At 40.1% G+C, this 20,758-nt stretch overlaps 1 protein-coding gene across 2 annotated transcripts in view; it reads right to left on the bottom strand.

The window, feature by feature from the left end:
• Positions 1–7,920, bottom strand: part of rhpn2 (rhophilin, Rho GTPase binding protein 2) — a 28,832-nt gene extending 20,912 nt beyond the window's left edge. The window contains exons 1-2 of one of the 2 annotated variants that reach the window (XM_038700763.1): positions 7,727–7,920; positions 1,932–2,047 (exon numbers count right to left, since the gene is read on the bottom strand). In XM_038700763.1, coding sequence (XP_038556691.1) covers positions 1,932–2,047; positions 7,727–7,792 — 182 coding nt within the window. In that variant the 5' untranslated portion in view covers positions 7,793–7,920. The remainder of the gene's footprint in view (positions 1–1,931; positions 2,048–7,726) is intronic. The other variant, XM_038700762.1, reaches the window with a different exon arrangement.
• Positions 7,921–20,758: the final 12,838 nt, after the last annotated feature.

Consider the following 20,758-nt stretch of genomic DNA (forward strand, 5'->3'; position numbering starts at 1 on the left):
AGAATATTTTTATGCTGCTAACAAAATGCCAACATAAAAACGTTCTGGAATGTCTTGTTTTTTTTTTCCTGAGAATGTGTTTTTGACATGACAATACAGGTAGATGTCCAAGGCAGGAAATGAGAACCCCATTATGGACACACAGATGGAAAATCACAGGTAGAACTACAGTTAGACTGCATATTATTTAAGGCCTGGTGTCTAAGCTGAGCAAATACCTGAAACAAAAATGCATCAGGCTGTTCTCTGTGCTGCAGCTGGGCTGGCAAACACAAACCCCCCCCCCACACACACACACACACACTTTGCCCCCGGCCTTGGCTGGGCAGAATATGTGAAGTACTGGAGGAATGTGGAGGCTTCTGAGTCTGACAGTAGGCTTAGACAGGCCTAACGGACACATACACATACACACAGACACACACAGAGTGGTATCCTCCCTCACCAGACTAACCTTAACACAAACGGAAAGAGAGCTGATTCAGGAATCCCAGCGGGAGATGTTGAGGTTGCAATAAACACTACTTGTATGAAGCTTTAATATACCATTTCTGTTTACTGATATGTAAGGATGATTAAGCTGCCAGTATGCTTCATCAGAATTGATTGTCAGGTGGAGGTGATTCCATTGTCGAATTAGGGGGAGCTGTGTCCAATATTTTCTGTAACTTCCTAAAACCAACAATCCGACTTTCACACCTACTTCACATTGGCCAGCATCAAAGTGAGGAAGGAGCCAGGGTTTAAACTCAACCTCTCTTTTTTTCCCCTTTACACAACTATTTCTGTCACTTTTCATGCGTACAACACAGATGCAACACTGTTATTGTCTTACATGATTGATAGTCTCAAAATGTGCGGCGCTATTAACATATTTAAACTATTATTGCATCTCTCCCCCCTCAATGGAACTCGACCGATCACAACAGCCACAAACAAGTTTAACTCGACCCTTAGGCAAAACATAAAGTGCTATTTACCATGTTGTCCAAATCTATGTTAAAAATGCAAGAAATTGCATTCAGAAAATAGCTTTTTTGAACACAAAGCCTGAGGTTGAAGGTGTATGAGAGAACAGTAAATTAATTTTCTCTGTTGCATCGTACCTGCTGAGAAATCTGATCTCAAATTACGTCATTCAATCCTACAAGAACAGGTATTTTAGCAGGAAGAAAACATTTTCTCTATTTATTTTCAGAATCCCAGAGAATAAAAACACCCAATGAGTCTAAGAGCTGCTGCCTATGGTACATCTTTTAGCTTTCCAGACATAGTATGATAACAGGGAAACTTTTCTTAGTCACAGAAGAAAAGGTATTTTCTGCATAGCACGTACTGCAGCTGTACAGGTCAGATGCCAAAGTACCCGTATCCTATCCGAAATCATGACAGGACAATATCACACTTTTGAAACCTATAATCAAAATACCATAGGCTCAAAAAAAATGTTTACTTTTTTCTGAGGTTTGTGTGTGAGCCACACACAGAAGCTCTTTGTTTTCAGGGCACATGGAATGCCCCTTTTCAACATTGTTATCACCCAATATGATCTGCCTCCTTTGTTGGTTTAACTCTCACCAAGAACTCACGACAACTCATGACAGAACGATGACAGACCAACAGGAATTTATTAGTGGTCAAATACACCACAGTGACATGACTAGCCATACAGACGTGAATGAATGGCGTGAGCACAGAGAGAGAGAGAAACTTAGAACAGCTGTATTCCCTTATGCAAGAAATGCAAATCTGTTTTTACGTGTGCATTTTTGTGCGAGTTCAAATCATCCTGCACTTTGTTATTTTTGGTAAATGATTCCCCACTAACCAAATCCACTTCATAGGGAATTGATAAATTAAGCTGACACACAACTGTATGTAAGTATGTACGCATGCATGCATGTATTATCATCCATCAGTTTCGATCTTACCTCAGCAGGTTCTCAGCTCCAGCCCTCATCCTCATCTGCTTGATGATCTGCTGGTTCAGACTGGCTCGCTGATTCTGCAGCTTGCTTCGTCCAGTCTGGGCGAACGGGTTACAGCCCTGAGATAAGAAGATGCAGGAACAAACATATCATCAGACAATACTATCTTATTAAAATGTGAAAAGAAACTGCATAGGTAGGATGATGGGGTTTTTTTACACTGCAATGTCAAACAGTTTTTTTTAATTATACCAGGTCAGTCCCAACACTTCTTTTTTTTTTTTATAAAAGATTGTTTCTGTGCACCGTTAACCCACTGTTAACGTTGTACACGCAGCAAGTGTTACCACAGTCTACTGAACAAGCATCTTTGTTCATCTTTCTTGTTCAGAACATTCAGAAAAAGCTGATTGTGTTCACGGTCCATTAAGTTTCACCTCTCACTTTGTTCTAAATATTTTACCCAGTTAAGTCAATTCCCTATAACAAAGCTGGCAAGATATTATTATTTGGTCAATAAAAGTTCCTCTGACGTCAACATTCTTTGGCATTGAAATTTATGTGAATTTTTACTTTATTTTTACTCCTTGATGTAGCAATAAAAACTAAATCTAATTGGGCGTGGAAAGAGCTGCACCTTGTTATACTGTACTTAACTCAAACACATGCTCTCACTCTGTGTATTTACACCCAACGTATGTTGCCGTACTGTGTGTCCTTGACCCTATCACAACCTCAGCCTTACTGAGTCAACAGGCTGTCACTCACGCCAGTACAGATAAACTGGCCTAACACATTCATACTGTCTGACTCACAGGACACTAGAGGTGCGTTATGTACCGTACGTCAGATCACAAACAAAATTGCATCATGCACAGAGATCAGTCGCCTCAGTAAAACCAGTTAGTTCTCAACATGGGACACTACGTAAGTGTTGGTTACAACACACAAATCAGGAATGTATAAAACACTTGAGCACTCATTTCCCCTGTTCTGCAGTCAAGGCAACTTCTATGTCCAGTGTTCAACGTGGGGAGACAGCCACCTGGCCCCTCCATTTATCTGACATCAAGGAGCTTCACCAGGAGGGTTAAACACATAAGATGTTCACACTATCCCTCTGATCTGAGATGAGGGAAACTCTGGGTTTTCAGTTCCAGAAAGAGGGTTAACATAAACTCTGGGGACTGCAGTAATCAAACTAATCATAATAATGATCAATCATTTATCATGTGATTAGTCGCAGTAAGGATGATTGAACGACTAAGATTCTAAAACTGGATTAAATGTATTTAAAAGTGTGTTTTTTACTATTAGCTGCAAATACTCTTAATATGTTTTGACAGTATTTCATTAAATGCGAAATATATGTTTTTAGATGTAAAATAGACGTCTATAAACGTACAGTCAGATTGAACCTACACACATTTTCAATGGCAAATCACCTAAATAATTATTACTAAGTATATGACTTTACAGTCGGGTCCATGAGTAAACTGTGTTTTATCTGTTTGATCCATATTTTCATTGTCAGTTTTCACCACCAGCATTTTGTCCCCGTCAGCTTACAGTTGAGTAAATATAATTTGGCTTTTTTTTTTTTTTTTTTTTTTTTTTAAAATGTAACATACAGATTCCAGCACTTTATCATTCATTAAAGAAATTCAATTCTGGTAAATGATGAATGAGCCGACTATACTGAATAAAATGTTATAGTTTTAACTTTTTGACTTTCTCCACTCCTGTTTAGATAAGTGTCTGGGTCCACATTGGCATGCATTATTATTTATATGTATATATTTCTAGCCCTACTGGGTTAAAATGGAGACTCTGCTGTTTATTTACCCGTCGCCATGGTGAATCGTAGTTTATTGAGATCCGTTGATGATTACTTTTTTTCCCATTCACCACGTACGCACATCCATTAGGTTCAAGTTACTCAGAGTTGATTGATTTGATTGAAAACTAATTCTAATTAGCTGTATACCAAAAAGTGAAATCAACTCAGGGCTCAGGGCTAGTTAGGGTCAGAGTTTGTTAAACCTGCTTTCCCAAAACAGGGCCCAGAAGAATCCAGTCATATATACACCACCTTCTTTGAGTTAACATTTTTCAAAATCATTCAAAGTGTTGTTGTGGGTGAGAGTTTGGCCCCGCTATCACCTGTCACATCTTTTACATTTACATGCGAGTCATGTTGCTGGTGCTCTTGAGACTTCCTGTAATCGGAGTCAGCAGAAGTGAAACGGGGGAAGGCGACAGTGTCCTTCTCAAGTACAAGGTCAAATGGTTGAAACAAGAGTCATATTTAACTTGACATTTTCTAGTTATATTGCACTCTACCACCCCACTGTAGTCTCTCCAGTGTTCCTGTACAAACACTTCAGAGAACTGAGAGTGTAATGATTAATCATTTACCCAAAAGAAACCCTCGTCAAGTACACAGTAGAGCCATATCGAGACCAACGGGGGCGTGGCCTGGCAGGATGTAATAGCAGCTATTTTTAGAATGACAGCAGGGTGAGGATGTTAATGTACGTCTGGAGAGGCCGTGATGTTGTGACGTCAATATCATTACATCAAAGGTATGTGGGTGTTATAGAACAAAGGAGTGGCTAGTTGTTGATAGTAACCATAGCAGTATGAGCTTCAAATGTACTATGTTGGTACCACACCTCTACTTGTGGTAAGCTTAGTTAGAGAGATTATGACTTTCGGATTTTCTTGGACAGACGGACATACATCCAAGAAAATCCAAAACAGTCATAATCTTGCAGCTGGTCTGTCTTGATTCTTGAAAAAGGCCATCTTTAATCTTCACTTAACTCACTTGCTTCAATAAAGCTGTCCTTGACCGTCACTTCAACCACAGAACCTTTGGATGAAAACCTGATCAGCATCATATCGAGTGACACGGGGAACTGAACCTGTATCTCTGGCTATGCTCTTGCCTTGCCTAACCCACTGAACCACTCAGGGAATTGAACCCGTCCTACCAACTGGCATACTCAAACAGTACAGCCTTTCTCTACCAGCATAAAAAACACAAAGACAGCTCTGTCCATTATAATATCATCAAACGGTTGAATAATGGAGGCTTCATAAAGAACATGGAGAGCAATGGTTCATCGGATAGTTGGTTTATACAACTGGTGATTAAGACTGGTAACCGGCCAAGAAGAGGCTACAGCCATGAACCAGTTTTGGCCGCATTAGGGAGTCTATAAAATACACAGATTGTGTTCATCAACTCAAAATTCACGCCTATTCACGATGCAGTGAATGTCAAGCTGAATTCAAGTACGTTCTCTATTTGAATCCACTCCAGTTACAGTGGGGATGCTTTTACAGATTGCTCAAAAGGTGTGCTTCATTCAGTCCAAAGAAATCCATCTTTATATTCTGTGAACTACCTAAAGAGAAAATATTTGATCACAGCTGCAAATCTCTCATTTGTCTCTTTCCCATACAAACCCTGCTCAGGGAATCTAAGTGTGTCTCCAAGAAGAGGGAGCTCGTCTGGTTTGTGAACCAGGACACATGTTGTCAATTTGTGTCTGTGGTCTGGCTGAAGGACGGCCTCAGGCCAGATGTTACGTCAATGCTCTCGTTGGCCGAGGAGGATGAGGAGAAGAAACATGCCGATTCGGCTTTTTGTTCTGCCATCTTTCCATCCTGCAGCCGTCCAGTCGGACCTCAGCCAACTGGAGGTGAAACAGTGGATGGCTGGGAAGGAAGCCCTGAACCACAGCAGCTCCCCGGAGTATCGGTCAAACCCAGTGAGGCCTTGTAAACCATTAGACTCATTTTCACCCAAGAGAGAGAGAGGCACAAAAAGAAATGGAAGCAAAGATCGTCTTGGCTCCACTTGGTTAAAATTTGACCAGAAACTTTCCAAATTGCAAATCTCTTTAACATGACACAATGAGAACGCAGAACTCATTACTTTGTGGTTTCCGCGAATGTGCAAGCCTTTTTATACTGAGAAGGGTTGCTGCAGGGAAAGTAAAGACTCCTGAGCGTCCAACACTGAGATGCAGAGAACAAAGGAATTGTAGAGAGAGTGAGAAAGTAAGATGAGTTAGGCTCTACGTTGGGTGTTGCCAGTAATAAAGGAAACAGTTTGTGATTGAGGTAGTCTCCCATCATGTCCTGTGGCAGTGCCCGAGCCTGGCTCCCACTGACCTTTTTATAGACACAGGAAGTGCAACACAGAACCTAAATCCAGACAGCGTTCAGAGGGGGATTCGGGGGGATTGAAAGACACAAAGGCCCTGTTCAGATGGCCATCTAAACAAGCTTGTCTATAAAAACACTCCAGGAGAGGACACTAGTGCAAATATGGAGGAATGAGACACAGACCACAGCGTGGCAGACAGGGAACTCAGTAAAAACACATTAGATAATCACTCATCCACGGCCAAGTCCCTTTCTCATAGCCTCAATCTAGAAAAACTCACAGCTCTTGAAAATGTTTCAGTTGCAGGTAAATGAAACGCAAAACTGGTTAGAGAGGTTTCTCTGCTCATCCTCATCATGGAAATACTAATTATTTTTAATGATCGTCATTATATAACAGCCCATCAGTTAATTAACATGATGAAGAAGCTTCAACTTCAAAACAACTACAGGCATGGGAAATAATCCTCTTATGTGAGGACCAATTCAGATAGTCGTACATTTACATTTCAATCATTTAGCTGATGCTGTTATCCAGAGTACCCCCTGTATGCAACTGTAAGTTACAGTCAATCAACAAAAAGGTCAACGCTTTAATGGTCCAATGTTCCCTTAAACACAGTGGTCACATGTAATAAAGAAATTAGAAAATAAATTCAAACTGAGCTATGAGGAAATATTTAACTAAGTTTTACCAGATAAAAAGTAAGGTCTGCCAAAATGATTCAAGGGACAGGAGGCTAGTCTGTTTACCAGGAGTCCCAACAAAGCTTTGAGGCATTCCTCATCTAGAACACTTCCTATTAGAAGATATACTTTATTTATTTATCTATTAAATGTCAATCACCATCACACCTCTGACAAGCAGCAGGAACTGGTTATCTTAATTAAGGGATGTTTGGTCAGTGCCCTTTCAGTTTGTCACTATCAGTAACAGCAGGAGATACATTAGAGTAACACACACACACACACACACACACACACACACACAGCTGATGCTGACAGTGCTGTGTTTTCTGCTGCTGTTGGTGACACACCAGGAGCTGCAGTGTTTGTTGTACTAAATTTAAGATTGAAACCAAGCTGTTTTTAAAAATTAAATGGTATTTTCTAAATGTATACTACTTAAAGTTTTCTCAATTTGGTGTTTAATATAAATTTTGATTTGTTTTATTGTATCTATAACAATCCAAATAAGCGTTTTTCTTGTCACCTCATGTATAACTAGCTGCTTGAAACAGTGAACACGGCTAGGCTTAACACCACAAGTAGCCTGGTTAATAAGCGAAGTAAAAATTACAATGTAGCCTAATTATATCTGGTAAAGAGGGGAGAAAGGCAACAAGTTGGAAATGTGTTCTTTGGGCTCTGTTAAAGTAATGTTGTTTGCTACATCAGCTATGAATTGAGACAGTAACTGAAACATTTCCATTTTAAAGCCATAAACATGTCAGAAACAGTAAGTTGAAGTCCTTATTTGCCTTTTTTCAACTGTACAAATGTGCGTTGGCCTCTTTTTTCTCAGTAGGATACATTACGAGGTGGCCAGTACAGTAGACGATAGGCTACAGTGTTTCTGTTAGCGTTACCGAAGTGAAGTTACGAGAAACAAAACTCACCTTTGTAAAATAATTGCTGTCTCCTCCGCTGTCTTTGACGCCGTTTGGTAAAAGCGTGTCCGTCATGGTGAAGGCTCAGACTCGGACAATCTCAGATCGGAAACCGAGTTGATTAAAACTGTATTGAAATCAGACCGCTGCTCGTCAACAGGTGAGTATCCTCTTTCGTCCAACAATAAGGCTACTCTGACTTCCCTCAGCCCAGCCACAGACTTTTCCAGCAGAAACGAGAAACTCCGCCCTCAAGGAAAAAAAGGAGAGAGAAAAAAACTGGGTGGTGCAGTTCCCAAACAAAACTCACCGGGCTGACCGCACCTGTTCAGGTTATGTAACTTAAGTTGCAATAACCTGAGTAAGACGGTAAGATATGACTTACAAGACACCTCCTGGAAAACACTGTTACAATTATATACATTTCACCTCAATTTAAGTCTGACCATCTGCTGCGCCGACTGGTCCTTATAAAGTAGGCTGTAGCTTTGGCTAAATAACTGTTATGCTAAAATGGCTCGGTTAAAGGCCTACTGGTTTTTTGTTTTTTGAAGTACATTTTGTAATAACTATTGTCATAAATGTGTATATTAATTCGAAGTAAATTCAGTTACTGAAAAATAAATGCGGGAAAGAATCTAGTCCATACTGCAAAATTCATAATAGTAGGCTAATTAGGGTGTTTATTAAAAGATAAAAATGGACATTTAGGTGTTAATCATTTTATTGGTGTGTAATATCACTATCAATATAAAATAAGCATTAAAACTGGCAAGGACATCAGCCGGAGTAGTTTCACACAGCACTCATTTATGGCATTTTTACATATTTCTTTCTTTGAGCAAATGGCAGACATGCCAGATAAACACTTGAAAGCAAAATGGCTTCTTTAAAACCACAAGGACAGTCCTGGTTTGTATACTAAATGTCTTTAAATGTAGGAAACGTCAGTTTGACTTAAAATTAAACAGTTGGTTGAGTTGGAGTGAACAAACCATATAGTGCTCATCATGTCAATGATCACTTGAATTATCACAACTATTAGCCTAATGCAGTAATAGTGTCCGGGAGGAAATAAGTTTTATTATCCGAGACTGGCTTTACAGTATTTGATTTGCAGAAGAGAATTTAAACATGTAATTTAATACAATCTCATGTCATAACTAGAATATATTACTTTGAGTGGTATGAGGCAGATATAATTGGAAATAGTTCTATAGGAAAAATACAGTCCCCTCCAAAAGTATTGGAGCAGTAAGGCAAATTCCTTTGTTTTTGTTGTTCACTGAAGACATTTGGATTTAAGATCAAAAGATGAGTATGAGACGAGTTCAGAATTTTAGCTTTTATTTCCTGGTATTCACATCTAGATGTGTTAAACAACTTAGGACATATCACAGTTTGTATTAGACCACAGCATTGAGCAAAAGTAATGGAACAAATAATCTTCAAGTAAATAACATTTCATATTTGGTAGCATAACCCTTGCTTGCAATAACTGCCTCAAGCCTGTGACCCATCGACATCACCAAACAGTTGCATTCTTCATTTGTGATGTTATTCCAGGCTTTTACCGCAGCTTCTTTTAGTTCTTGTTTGTTTCAGGGTGTTTCTCCCTTCAGTCTCCTCTTAAGGAGGTGAAATGCAGCTCTGTTGGGTTAAGGTCAGATGATTGACTTGGCCATTCTCTAAAACCTTCCACTTTTTTCCCCTGATGAAGTCCTTTGTTTTGTTGCCAGTGTGCTTTGGCTCATTGTCCTGCTGCATGATAAACTTCCTCCCCATTAGTTTTAATGTATTTCTCTGTAAATTGGCAGACAAAATGTTTCTGTACAGTTCTGAATTCATTCTGCTGCTACCATCATCAGTTACATCATCAATAAATATTAATGAACCTGTTCCAGAAGCAGCCATGCACGCCCAAGCCATGACATCACCTCCACCAGGCTTCACAGATGAGCTTCTATGCTTCAGATCATAAGCAGTTCCTTTCTTTCTCCATCACTTTGCTAGAGATTAATCTTGGTCTCATCAGTCCATAACATTGTGTTACAGAACTTTTGTGGCTCATCTCTGTACTTCTTCGCAAATTTCACACTGGCCTTGCGATTCTTCCTGCTGATAAGTGGTTTGCATCTTGTGGTGTGGCCTCTATATTTCTGCTCTCTGAGTCTTCTTCCAACAGTGGATTGTGATACCTTCACCCCTGCACTGTGGAGGTCGTTGCTGATGTCACTCACTGATGTTTTGGGGCTTTTCTTCACAGCTCTCACCATATTTCTGTCATCAACTACTGTTGTTTTCCTTGGCCGACCTGTTGGACGTCTGTTGCTCAGTAAACCAGTAGTTTTCTTTTTCAGGACATTCCAAATTGTTGTGCTTGCGATGCCCAATGTTTGTCCAATGGCTCTGGTTGATTTTCCTTATTTTCTCAGCTTGACAGTGGCTTGCTTTTCAGCTCTCTGGTCTTCATGTTGGTTTATTCTCTTTAACAGGAAATGCAGTCTTTATAGGTTTGAACCAAGGATGAAAACTTAGACTAGTCATGCAGAGCTATTTAATGTTTGGACAATCAACCTAAAAGGCAACACCTTGGTAACAAGAAACATCAGTCACATGTTCCAATAGTTTTGCTCAGTTGAAAAATGGGTGGGTTCAAACAAAGGGTGGTATGTCCTGAGTTGTTTAACACATCTAGATGTGAATACCAGGAAATGAGAGCTGAAATTCTGAACTCTTGTCTCATACTCATCTTTTGATCTTAAATCCAAATGTCTTCAGTGAACAACAAAAACAAAGGAATTTGCCTTACTGTTCCAATACTTTTGGAGGGGACTGTACATCTTAAATCCACAATGAGACATTTTTACTATGATAATATTTAAACAGGACTGTTGAGTGTTCAGCTAAAGTATTTCCTTTGAAGACACACAGATTAACAGGCTAACTTACATTTTTGTCAGTGTCTTGTTGAAAAGTACCGCAACAGTATATTTTGTTGTAGTGTATTGTGCTGTAATGTGTTTAGCTTATCAGATAATTTGAGATGAAACATGAGGAGCCATCTGCTTGTGTGTGGCTGGTTTTGCCAGTTTGCAGGTTAACTTTCTGTTTGTTGAAGGGGTGGTCATTAGCGTCAGTAGAGGATTATTGATAACAACTACACAGAGGTTAAGCCAGGGAACGAGGGTGTTGCTGTTGCTGTAAACTAGGTCAAAGCTGTCTTTGTCTGGGACATTTCTCTGTGTGAAAGCCAGAAAAAGGCTTATAGAACAGAAGCATTTTATCTCTATCCTCCTTTAACATCTGTGTGGCTGAAAACATGAAACATAAGGAGGGTGTAATTGCTAATTATGCTGTGAAGTAATTGTGAGACAAATACTCACAAGAAAAATCACTGACAACAAATGAACTATCAACATTTGGTAATTGCTAAACAATTTTTGAAAACTTGTTCCTGCTGCTGAAATGACTATTTGTTGTGCTCTTCAAGCCAGTGTGAAGATTACCATTGTTGTACTAAACAATATTGACCACTAGGTGGGGATAGAGGTTAATATTTAAGCATTAACATTCCCCATTGATTCTTCTTTCCTTGTGAATCAATGGATGAGCCTCTTTCCTCATTTTGTTTCAAAATAGTGCACAGAATTTTTTAACCTCTTAGCTTTGAGTAATGGATTAACTTAATACATATTTACAGTAGCTAGCAACCTCCTCTCTGAAAATGTGACTGTATGTTTGTATCATTTATAGGCCATCAGCATGACTCTGCCAGAGACAAACTTTTCACCACAGACATTTTGGCCTGTCATTGCAGGAAAACACACGTGTAACTGATAACTTTATGCTGATGACTCAATTCCATTAGTTGTGCCTGTAAGTCATTCAATTAAGCCAACATGAATAATACCGGGGTTCACGGTAGTTTCCCACGGGTTTCACCAATGGTAGCAGTCTCCTCTCTTCCTGGTTTCTGGACATGTGTGACAAGAACGTCTCATATTTACCAACAAATACCACTGCTTAAGACTGTGCAAGGCAATTCCCTGATCTTCTGCACGAAAGCAGGGGCAAACTGTTTTGCACTGTGTGCAATGTTGTGGTGGAACACAAATGAAAGTCATCGTTTGTCAAGCAATTTCCTACCACAAAACATACCTGGAGAATGGCTGAAACACGTGGACGACAGACAAGACAAATCCCCATGACAGACGCTGTTGCATCCAGATCAAATGCAAGTGCTTTAAACAATCAAGGGGAGTTAGACTGAATATGCATAGTTACCCTGTACACAGGATAAGCGGTTGGCGCTCGATGGATGGATGGATGGATGGATGGATGGATGGATGAAATTTTTTCACTTACTCCAACAATTTCATTGCAAAAAAATGCATCAACATGTTTTAGGAAAGCTGAGTGGTCTGTATAGTGAGTGCAGGCTATATGACCTTTATTTTCAACTATTCCGCTGATGAACGGGTTACAAAATAGTATATATATTTTTTTTAAATACTCCACAAGGTACCATAAGTGTCCCATTAAGCTATGCCACTGAGTCAGCCTGCACAACACCAGGGCCCTGGAACATGCACACCTAAATGGAGTGAAGCCTTATTATTTAGCTCTTATTAAATATACCTGTGCTTTTCCTGCTATGACATGTGAAAAAGACCTACAGAGGCTGAGTTTAGTGTTTTGTTGCTCTTACTTTGTGAAAGATTAAATAAATTGTTGAATATGGTGATTCATTTTAAAATAAATTCCACACTATCTTGTTAAAAAAAACATTGTTGCACTGACCTGATATGCTCTCCATGGAACCAGGGACGATAAAAAAGATAAAGTTCCCACTGACATTGCATGTGTCAAGAGAGCATGTTAAACGTCTGAAGTTACGTTAAACTGCTTATGCAGGTAAACCCAGCACACCCTGGCAGTTGTGGCTACAAAACCACTTTAAATGTTTCAACCATAACCACAGAACTCTGCAGGGGGCTGAGACGCATTTTCCTTTTCCAGCATATTTTCCAGTGTTGTGCTTCTGAAAATAGGCAGTCCACACTGTTCACCAACACTGTACGTGTTGTAAACGCTTTAGGGGGGTTTTACCCTGGAAAAAAACAAAATCCTGTATGAGTGGTTGATAGAATATTTAAATATTTTTGCAAGCAATCACAATTAAAGGTACTGAATACTGATAGTAACTAATACCATTAGTTAAATCGCATAGATGTCCCTGCCTGTTAAAGAGAGCAGTTAACTGAGAGTGCTTTGCCTTTCCGCTCTTTTCACTTCTCCTCACAACGAAGCACAAAGCCAATTGTAAGTGAACTGCTTCCCGGCTGCTTTTCTGAAGGCAGAGGGGGCACTGTGGTGAACAACGGGCACCGACGTTCAACCCCCGGCCCAACAGGAAGTGCTGTGGGGTTGCTATGCAGCTCTGCTCCCCAACGGCAAGAACTCTGGGTTCCCTGTTAACAAATGATGTGTGGTGTGGGTAGTATGGTAAACCATTTGAGCAGGCACTCCAGAAGCTCTACAGTAAGAATAGATCAAGGGCGGGATGAAAGAGAGATTGAGAGAGAGGGATAGTTTGTCCTTGGCTGCAAAGTGGTGTTGGGTTCATGGCCTCTTCTCTTTCCTTTCTCTTTTGGTCCCTCTTTCCTCGTTCCTCCTGTTTTATGTTCCTCCATCTCTACCTGTATCCGTCCCATCGTTGCTTTCTCCTACCTTTGCTCCCTCACCGTCTCTCTCCTTGCTTCGTCCTTTGCTTGTCTGGTCTTCCTCCCACATTCGACCCTCTTTACTTTCCTTCCAACCTCCCCTTGCATTTTTCGCACTTTCTGTTTCTGAAACTTACATACTTATTGTACGTGCTGTACAAGAGATGATTCAGTATATTATTAGCACCTCAGTATATTATATGACTAGGCGATAGATAATCAAAAATAATTTGCATATTTAAATATAACACACAACATCTACACTTTTTCATAATTTTTAAACAGTCATTATGGACAGCTTGAAACCACAGATAAAGACGATGTGCAGGGCTCAGCCACCCCCTCTGAGGATAATGGCTGCCATACCTGACTGAAGTATGAGCATGCCTTGACAATATTAATGGGGAAAACCTTAAAAATAAGATGAAGAATGACTTTCAGATATTTGGGGAGGACATATGGAGCAACATAAAGGAGAACTTACTAGAACTTGTGGGCATAAACGAACAGTGTTGTTTTGTTTTAGGAAACATTGAGGCATATACCTTGTACCTTTCATACAGCGCAGCAAGACACATATTGGCATAATACTCCCGGAATAAAGGCAGGGTGACAGCGGCTATAGAGAGAGGGAGACAGCTACATACAACATGCTGGAAAGTCGGGTAAACTCTCACTGCAATGATATGGTAATATTTTATCAGCTTGAGGTTGAACTAATCCATGCTCGTTACATGATAACGTTACATTTACTGTATTTAGCCAAGCTGCTACATCGTTAGCTCGGCTGTCTGCTTTTCAATAACCATCTTTACTATCTGTGTATCTTTCACCAGAGGCTCACCAGTGTAAACACAGCTAAATGTACTGGATGATAACGAAAGGTTTTGTGAGCTGGACTGGATATTATAACGAGATTGTGCCACACTATATAACAGTTAGACCACAGTAAGTAACTTTACTGTAACTCGTGATAGTGGATGGCTCTTCCTCTGTGTTGTTGTGACCATTTTGTTGCAGTGTTTTATGTTATGTGGGTCATGTTAGTTACAGTGACTGAGAGGTGGAGAAGCTGTGTACCTGCATATCAGTAAAACCACAATAAATCTAAATTGAACATCAAGAAGCAAACAGCGGCAGGTCTGAGCTAATGTTAAGGTGATCAGATTTCTGAAATGAAAACCGGGGACATTTTTGGTTTGGTGGTCAGTATGTCATTAAAAAATATGTCATTAGGCTATATATGAAATAATAATGGGGCCAATTTAGGTTTTATAATCTGCTAGATAGCCTACAACTCTTCTGAACAAAATCAAGTCATTTTGAGGCAGAAACTACCTTTCAGTCAATACTGATGTGCATTTTATGTGTTGTTTTGGCCATTTAAAGGTATTATAAGTGGTAAAAAGTACTAGTTCAGTTATAATCTGTCAAATATAACTCGTTTTGAGGCAGAAACTACCTTCCAGTCAGTAAGTAGAGGCTGCAATCACTTTCAGGCAAGTGAAATACTGCATGTTATGGGGTGTATTGGCCATTTAAAGGTATTTTAACTGGTAAAAACGGTTGGATTGGTTGGTACATAGCAAGTTAAATAATGTAGAGTTTTAAGGATAATTGCAAAAGAGATCATGTATTTATTTTGTATAATTCAGTAAGTCATGTTAATTATAGGCTCCATTCCGTTTTCCAAATGTAAACAAGGATGATATAGGCCTATTATATTCCATTGGCAACAACAGGCTTATATTACTGCCAATAATCATGTAAATGTCATGCCTGGTTACGCTATAACACACAGATAAGGCCACAAAGACATACCTTTGCTATTACCACGACATAAAGTGATGTTTATTCATAAAGAGACTGGCAGATACAGCTTACAACATGCTGCGTGCGCTCCTGCAGATGGCAGTCAGTTTTCAGCAGTCACTTTTCGGCACAACATCTGTCTGCTCTGCAGTCCACTCTTTCTGGCAGATAAAAACGGGGGCCATTTCCGGGGACAGCTCCACAGGCCACCAAAACCGGGGACTGTCCCCGGAAAATGGGGATGTCTGGTCACCCTAGCTAATGTAGCATTAGCTGGCTTCCCCTTCCATGAATCACTATAGGCTAGCATAAACAACACGCTCCACATTTGTTTTTTTACAGTTACATCCTTTCTTGCAGGCTAAATCAACACTTTGACATAATACCATAGTTAGTAGATAGTAACATGGGTTGCGTTAGTTTGTTAAGTAATGTGGAAAGCGATACAACTTTGCACTGGATAACGTTAGCAACTGCTTGGCGAGCTAATGTGACTCTCCGTGTTTCTCCAGCTTTTCTGATGTTCACTGTGTTTTTACTCAACATCACCTGAAGCTGTTTGGTCTGATGGGCTTCAGCACAGAAACCTTTATTGTTGTTTTGGGTCCTTACGTGGAGTCTGTGTTTTGCTGTGAGCTAGATGTTTTATAGTGTTAGTGGACTGCATTTCGTTAGCTGTGGTATTGTCGCTATAGTCAGAGAGAGGCTCTGGAGCGCTCACAGGACTGAATCCGACCCGGTCTCTTCCCATTTATAGCAGAATAGTGGCTGATGCAAGCAACAGAGAAAACAGGCGTGTGTTTTATTTCTAAGTGAGTTTTGAGCCCTTTGACAATAAGGCAGTGATTTATTTTGATTTATTAATAAGTAAATTCATTTAAAAACTACATATAGCCCCTTTAAGTTTTTGTAGAGTTGACATTTTTGTTTTTTGAGGTGCACGTCAGGCTACTGTGTAGGTACTGCGCAGGGTAGGGGGCTACGCAGAGGCTGCACCATCGATTTGACGCAGAAGTATAAATTGCACATAACGATCCAAGCCGGGGCACGTTTACGTCATCACTCAGTTGGTGTTTTCCACACATTAATTTGTTTGTGGCATCCTGCCACAGTATCAGTGCCGACCGCCATATATTATGTGATGTATCCGGGCATGGCATGGAGGGGTCACACTGGTCAAACGAACCGGACTTTGGGGGTTAAACATGCCACACCCTAAGATGAACTGTACAGTAAATCAAAAACTCCAGTGTAACACAGGTTGGTGCCAGGGGAGGGGGAGCCTTCCCACTACCAGGATTAGGTGGGTCTTCAATGACTCTGTACAAAATATCTTGGGAAAACATATCCATGATTTAGATATTTCAGTCTGGACCAAAGTGGTGGACTGATAGACAACCGACATTGCTGCTAGCATGGCTAAAAACATGGTGTTTCCATAGTCTTCTAAAAAAAATACCTACTCACTGTAGAGGCTTTCTTCTGACATAATCTTAATAAAACTGAATTTGAGACAGTTTCTGTGTTACATGCTTCAATATCACAGTGATCCCAATGTGAAATTCAATAACTTTTTAGATACATTTACATTTTCTCTGTAATATAAACAGAAAAATGGCCACATGTGACCCAAAAATACATGCTGTCCATTTGTGCAAACTGGTTCTTTGGCATGGCTTCCTGGCACACCTACTGTAACTGAACAGAGCCACCAGTCATTCACACATTTCCTTAGCTGGTTAATGCTCTGCATTGCTTTCTGTGGGTTTATTCAGTTTGTCTTGGAAACAGTTTAGCCTTGACCAAAACATAAAACATATCTTGAATTGCTTTACTTGTTTATACAAATACACACACAGTCAACATCATATTCAAAAACAAGGAGGAGAGACCTGCACACTCCAACTAACTCCAACAGTGTTTTTTAATGGTATGAGTCAATATTTCTGCTCATATTGCTTTCTTAAGATCTCCTTCCCCTAATGTCTTCCTGGGAACCAGCAACTCACAAGAATAGTTGTGTGTTTTGCTGTGTTCATGTACTTTTTCATAGACAATGTGTACCAGTGGTAAACCCACAAAAGCTCTAAAATACCTGAGATTACAGTAAATAACTTATGGATGCGTAAGATGCATAAAACGTGTCCTTTAAATTTAGACAAATGAAATTCTTAGATGAGTCTTTAAAATGGGACAGCCTATTATGAATTACTGAGAGCAGAATGTAGAGCACGAATCCAGCCTCTTAAATGGGACAGACGTTGTGGTTTTTCATCAGATGACGTCAAATGCATCCAGGTCAATAGACCACTCTCTCTTTCTGAGGAAGCTTCTTCTCAACAAATAAATTCAGTGGTTCATCCTCAACTGCACCCTCCAACCTCTGCCTCCTCTTCCTCTTTCTCCCAAATACTCCTTTTATTTCTTCTACTACTCTTCCATCTGTTCTCCTCCCCCTGTTCCTCTTCCTCCTCCTGCCGCTGCTCTAGGATGCTGTGATGTATTTGTTTACAGCACAACTCCTCCCCTTATGCCACCGCAGTGTTTTGGCTGTTTCCCCCTCAATCTCCTCCTCTTCCTCGTCCCCTCCTGCCATCACACAGAAGCCAGTGTTTCAGCCTGCCTTCCTGTCGCCAACAAAGTATCTCCTCTTTTTGTTGGGGCCTCCTTTTGGAGAGGGAGGCCGCCCTCCAAGTTAATTGTGTATTCGTTAGCATTCGCCTGCCGCAACTTAACGACTTAACTCCTTAAACTGTAGACGAAGTGGGATGGTGTGAGTGTGTTTTTTTATGTTTGTTATTCTTATCTGTTTGCGGCTGTAGACACACCATTAATATACCAGAAATATTATCAACAATATTTAATTGCATATACTTTTTTCTCCAGTAACAAGCTCAAAGGAAGCTCAAAGAGGTAGAAGTTCTTACATTCACACTTTGGATATGCCAGGTACTCTAATGAGTGGCTGTGCCTTGTGAAGTAAAGAACATTGTTTACACACTGAACAAAATTATAAACGCAACGCTTTAGTTTTTGCCCCCATTCATCATGAGCTGAACTCAAAGATCTAAGACTTTCTCTATGTACACAAAAGGCCTATTTCTCTCAAATATTGTTCACAAATCTGTCAAAATCTGTGTAAGTGAGCACTTCTCCTTTGCCGAGATAATCCATCCACCCCACAGGTTTGGCATATCAAGATGCTGATCAGACAGCATGGGGATTGCACAGGTGTGCCTTAGGCTGGCCACAATAAAAGGCCACTAGACAAGGTCACTCTCTGTGATGCTGATTCCCAGGAACCTGAAACTGTTCCCCTGCTCCACTGATGTTGACAGGAGTATGTCTTTTTATCTCCCTTTTTCCTGAAATCAATGATCAGCTCAGGTTTTGCAGATGTTGAGCAGTAGGTTGTTCTCTGTGCACCACTCTGCAAGATTGTTGATTTCTTCCCGATATGAAGCTTAAAAATACACCAGTTACTTTTCTGTTTACAGTAGAACAGTATAATATAATTGATTGTGTGTAATTCAGTGCTTTGTTGTTATCACTGAAGACATATGTTTTTTTTAGTTACATATTCATCTCTTTCTCTGCTTTGTCAGTCATCAGCTTTTGGGAGGGAGGAACAGGGAAGGAGGAACACACCTTGCAACTACTATGGTGTATTAAGGCCATTGTAGGTAATACCATATTGTGACTTTTACACAGAGTAACCTTTAATAACACAAGAAAACCTGAAAAACAGTATTTTCTGAGTTTTTGTCCAACACACACTTTTTTTGATAATACCACAGTAAGAAATTGTCACAGTCTGCTCCTCAGTTCCCCTCTGGCGCTGTCTTCAGCCCCTTGCTCACTTCTCCCAGGCCATGTACTTTCCTGCAACTCCTCAGACCTGCCATCCTCTAGCTTTACCAGGTGTCCTCGGACTATACCAGCTCTCTTCATCACCATCACCGGACTGCCCCACCCATCCACACACCTCTTTCAAATTTTCATCAGCACTGCAGTCAACTGATGACAGGGTGCGCCGTTTTGTAGCGGTTTTCTGGTTGAACCACACGTTTCTTCAGTGTGCAACAGGCTTGTGTTTTTCTCTATCAGCAGCGACTTGTATATAAACCCCATCCAACAGTTTTCACATTCTCCTTCACTCGATTGGGATGTTCTCTGCTGTTCTGGATAGCAAGGCGGTGACTGTAACATTGAGCATATTTTTTGAAGTATTAAATATGTACATATTTAAACCAATTTCATCAGGCTCCAAAAGTTACTCAAAACAAACACAAAGAATAGCCTTCTCATCTGCCATAGGACACAACAGGGTGTTCAACACACCATCATTTCCGTTTACATAAACGTTTTGCCAAATGCATTCCTAATCACCAATCACCACATATCAGTTCACTTCCTTTGTTCCTGGCCCCTTTAGGTTATGATGCTGTGTGCTTTATGTCTTGGTTCCCTGTTTCTGCCTTAGCCTGTTTATAGGATTTTACATTCCTGCCTGCTCCTTACTGGATTTATTTGCTTGTGTTGGAGTGTTCTCTGGTTATAACCCTTGCCTGCGGCAAGACCAGCGTATCAGTTGCCCAGCACCTCGGCCATGTTTGGTGCAACATTATGTTCGACGATAACTAGCTTACAACTTGTTTACCAGTAGCTCAGCTAATTTACATTGTATTGTAGCAGTAGTGCGATTTCAAGAGCTCTGATGATGATGTATGTTTTAAGTTATTAACATTAATTGCCTTCTTCAGTCACTAATCCAGCTGTTTTTTTTCTTTGTTAAACAGCTTTATAAACATGAATTAAAACACAACCTTTTACTTAACTATGTAATATGTAATAAATGTTTTATTAAAAATGTGATTTTGAAAAATCTCCCTGTTGCACAATAAGATGCCCATATCATGGAAGGCCATAAGTCAGCAATTTCCACTGGGAAATTCTGACCTCCAACTTTGACTGGAACGCAGAGTAAAAAGATATCTAATCAGACATAGTTAGTGAAAACACCAATGTGGCTGTGCAGCACCTTTAATTTCCTCTGCTAATTCATTGTTGTGAACCCTTGTCCTTGCCAGGGTGATTGTTCAGATATGGACCACTGAGATAAGCCTGCCCTAGATTTTCTTTTTCACAGCAGACATTTTGACTTGGCACAGGTGATACTTATAACATTAACGATGGCCCCATTCTATTCAAGTGTCCCAGGAAGACGTGACAGTGCAACAGTGAGCCAGAGTGCACAATACCATCATCCTGAAACTTAAGCAGCTAAATGAAATTCAGCCATCACTAATTTTATTATTTACACCTGTGATTTTTCTAGGACCTGCCAAAATGTGAAAGGCATGTTGTCTAGGTATTACTTTTTGCTCTTTTCTGATTGACAGAAAATAATTATGTGTAAGGAATGTTATTTGCCATTTACATTTTTTACAAGACGAACCACATAGCCTGTTCTGTCCATATTCCTGAGTGTTTGTGTTCACAA

This window comes from Micropterus salmoides, unplaced genomic scaffold (genome assembly GCF_014851395.1).
Source record: "Micropterus salmoides isolate LMB-PRFRI ecotype aquatic unplaced genomic scaffold, ASM1485139v1 Ms_hic_scaffold_6, whole genome shotgun sequence".
Classification (NCBI taxonomy): Eukaryota; Metazoa; Chordata; class Actinopteri; order Centrarchiformes; family Centrarchidae; genus Micropterus; species Micropterus salmoides.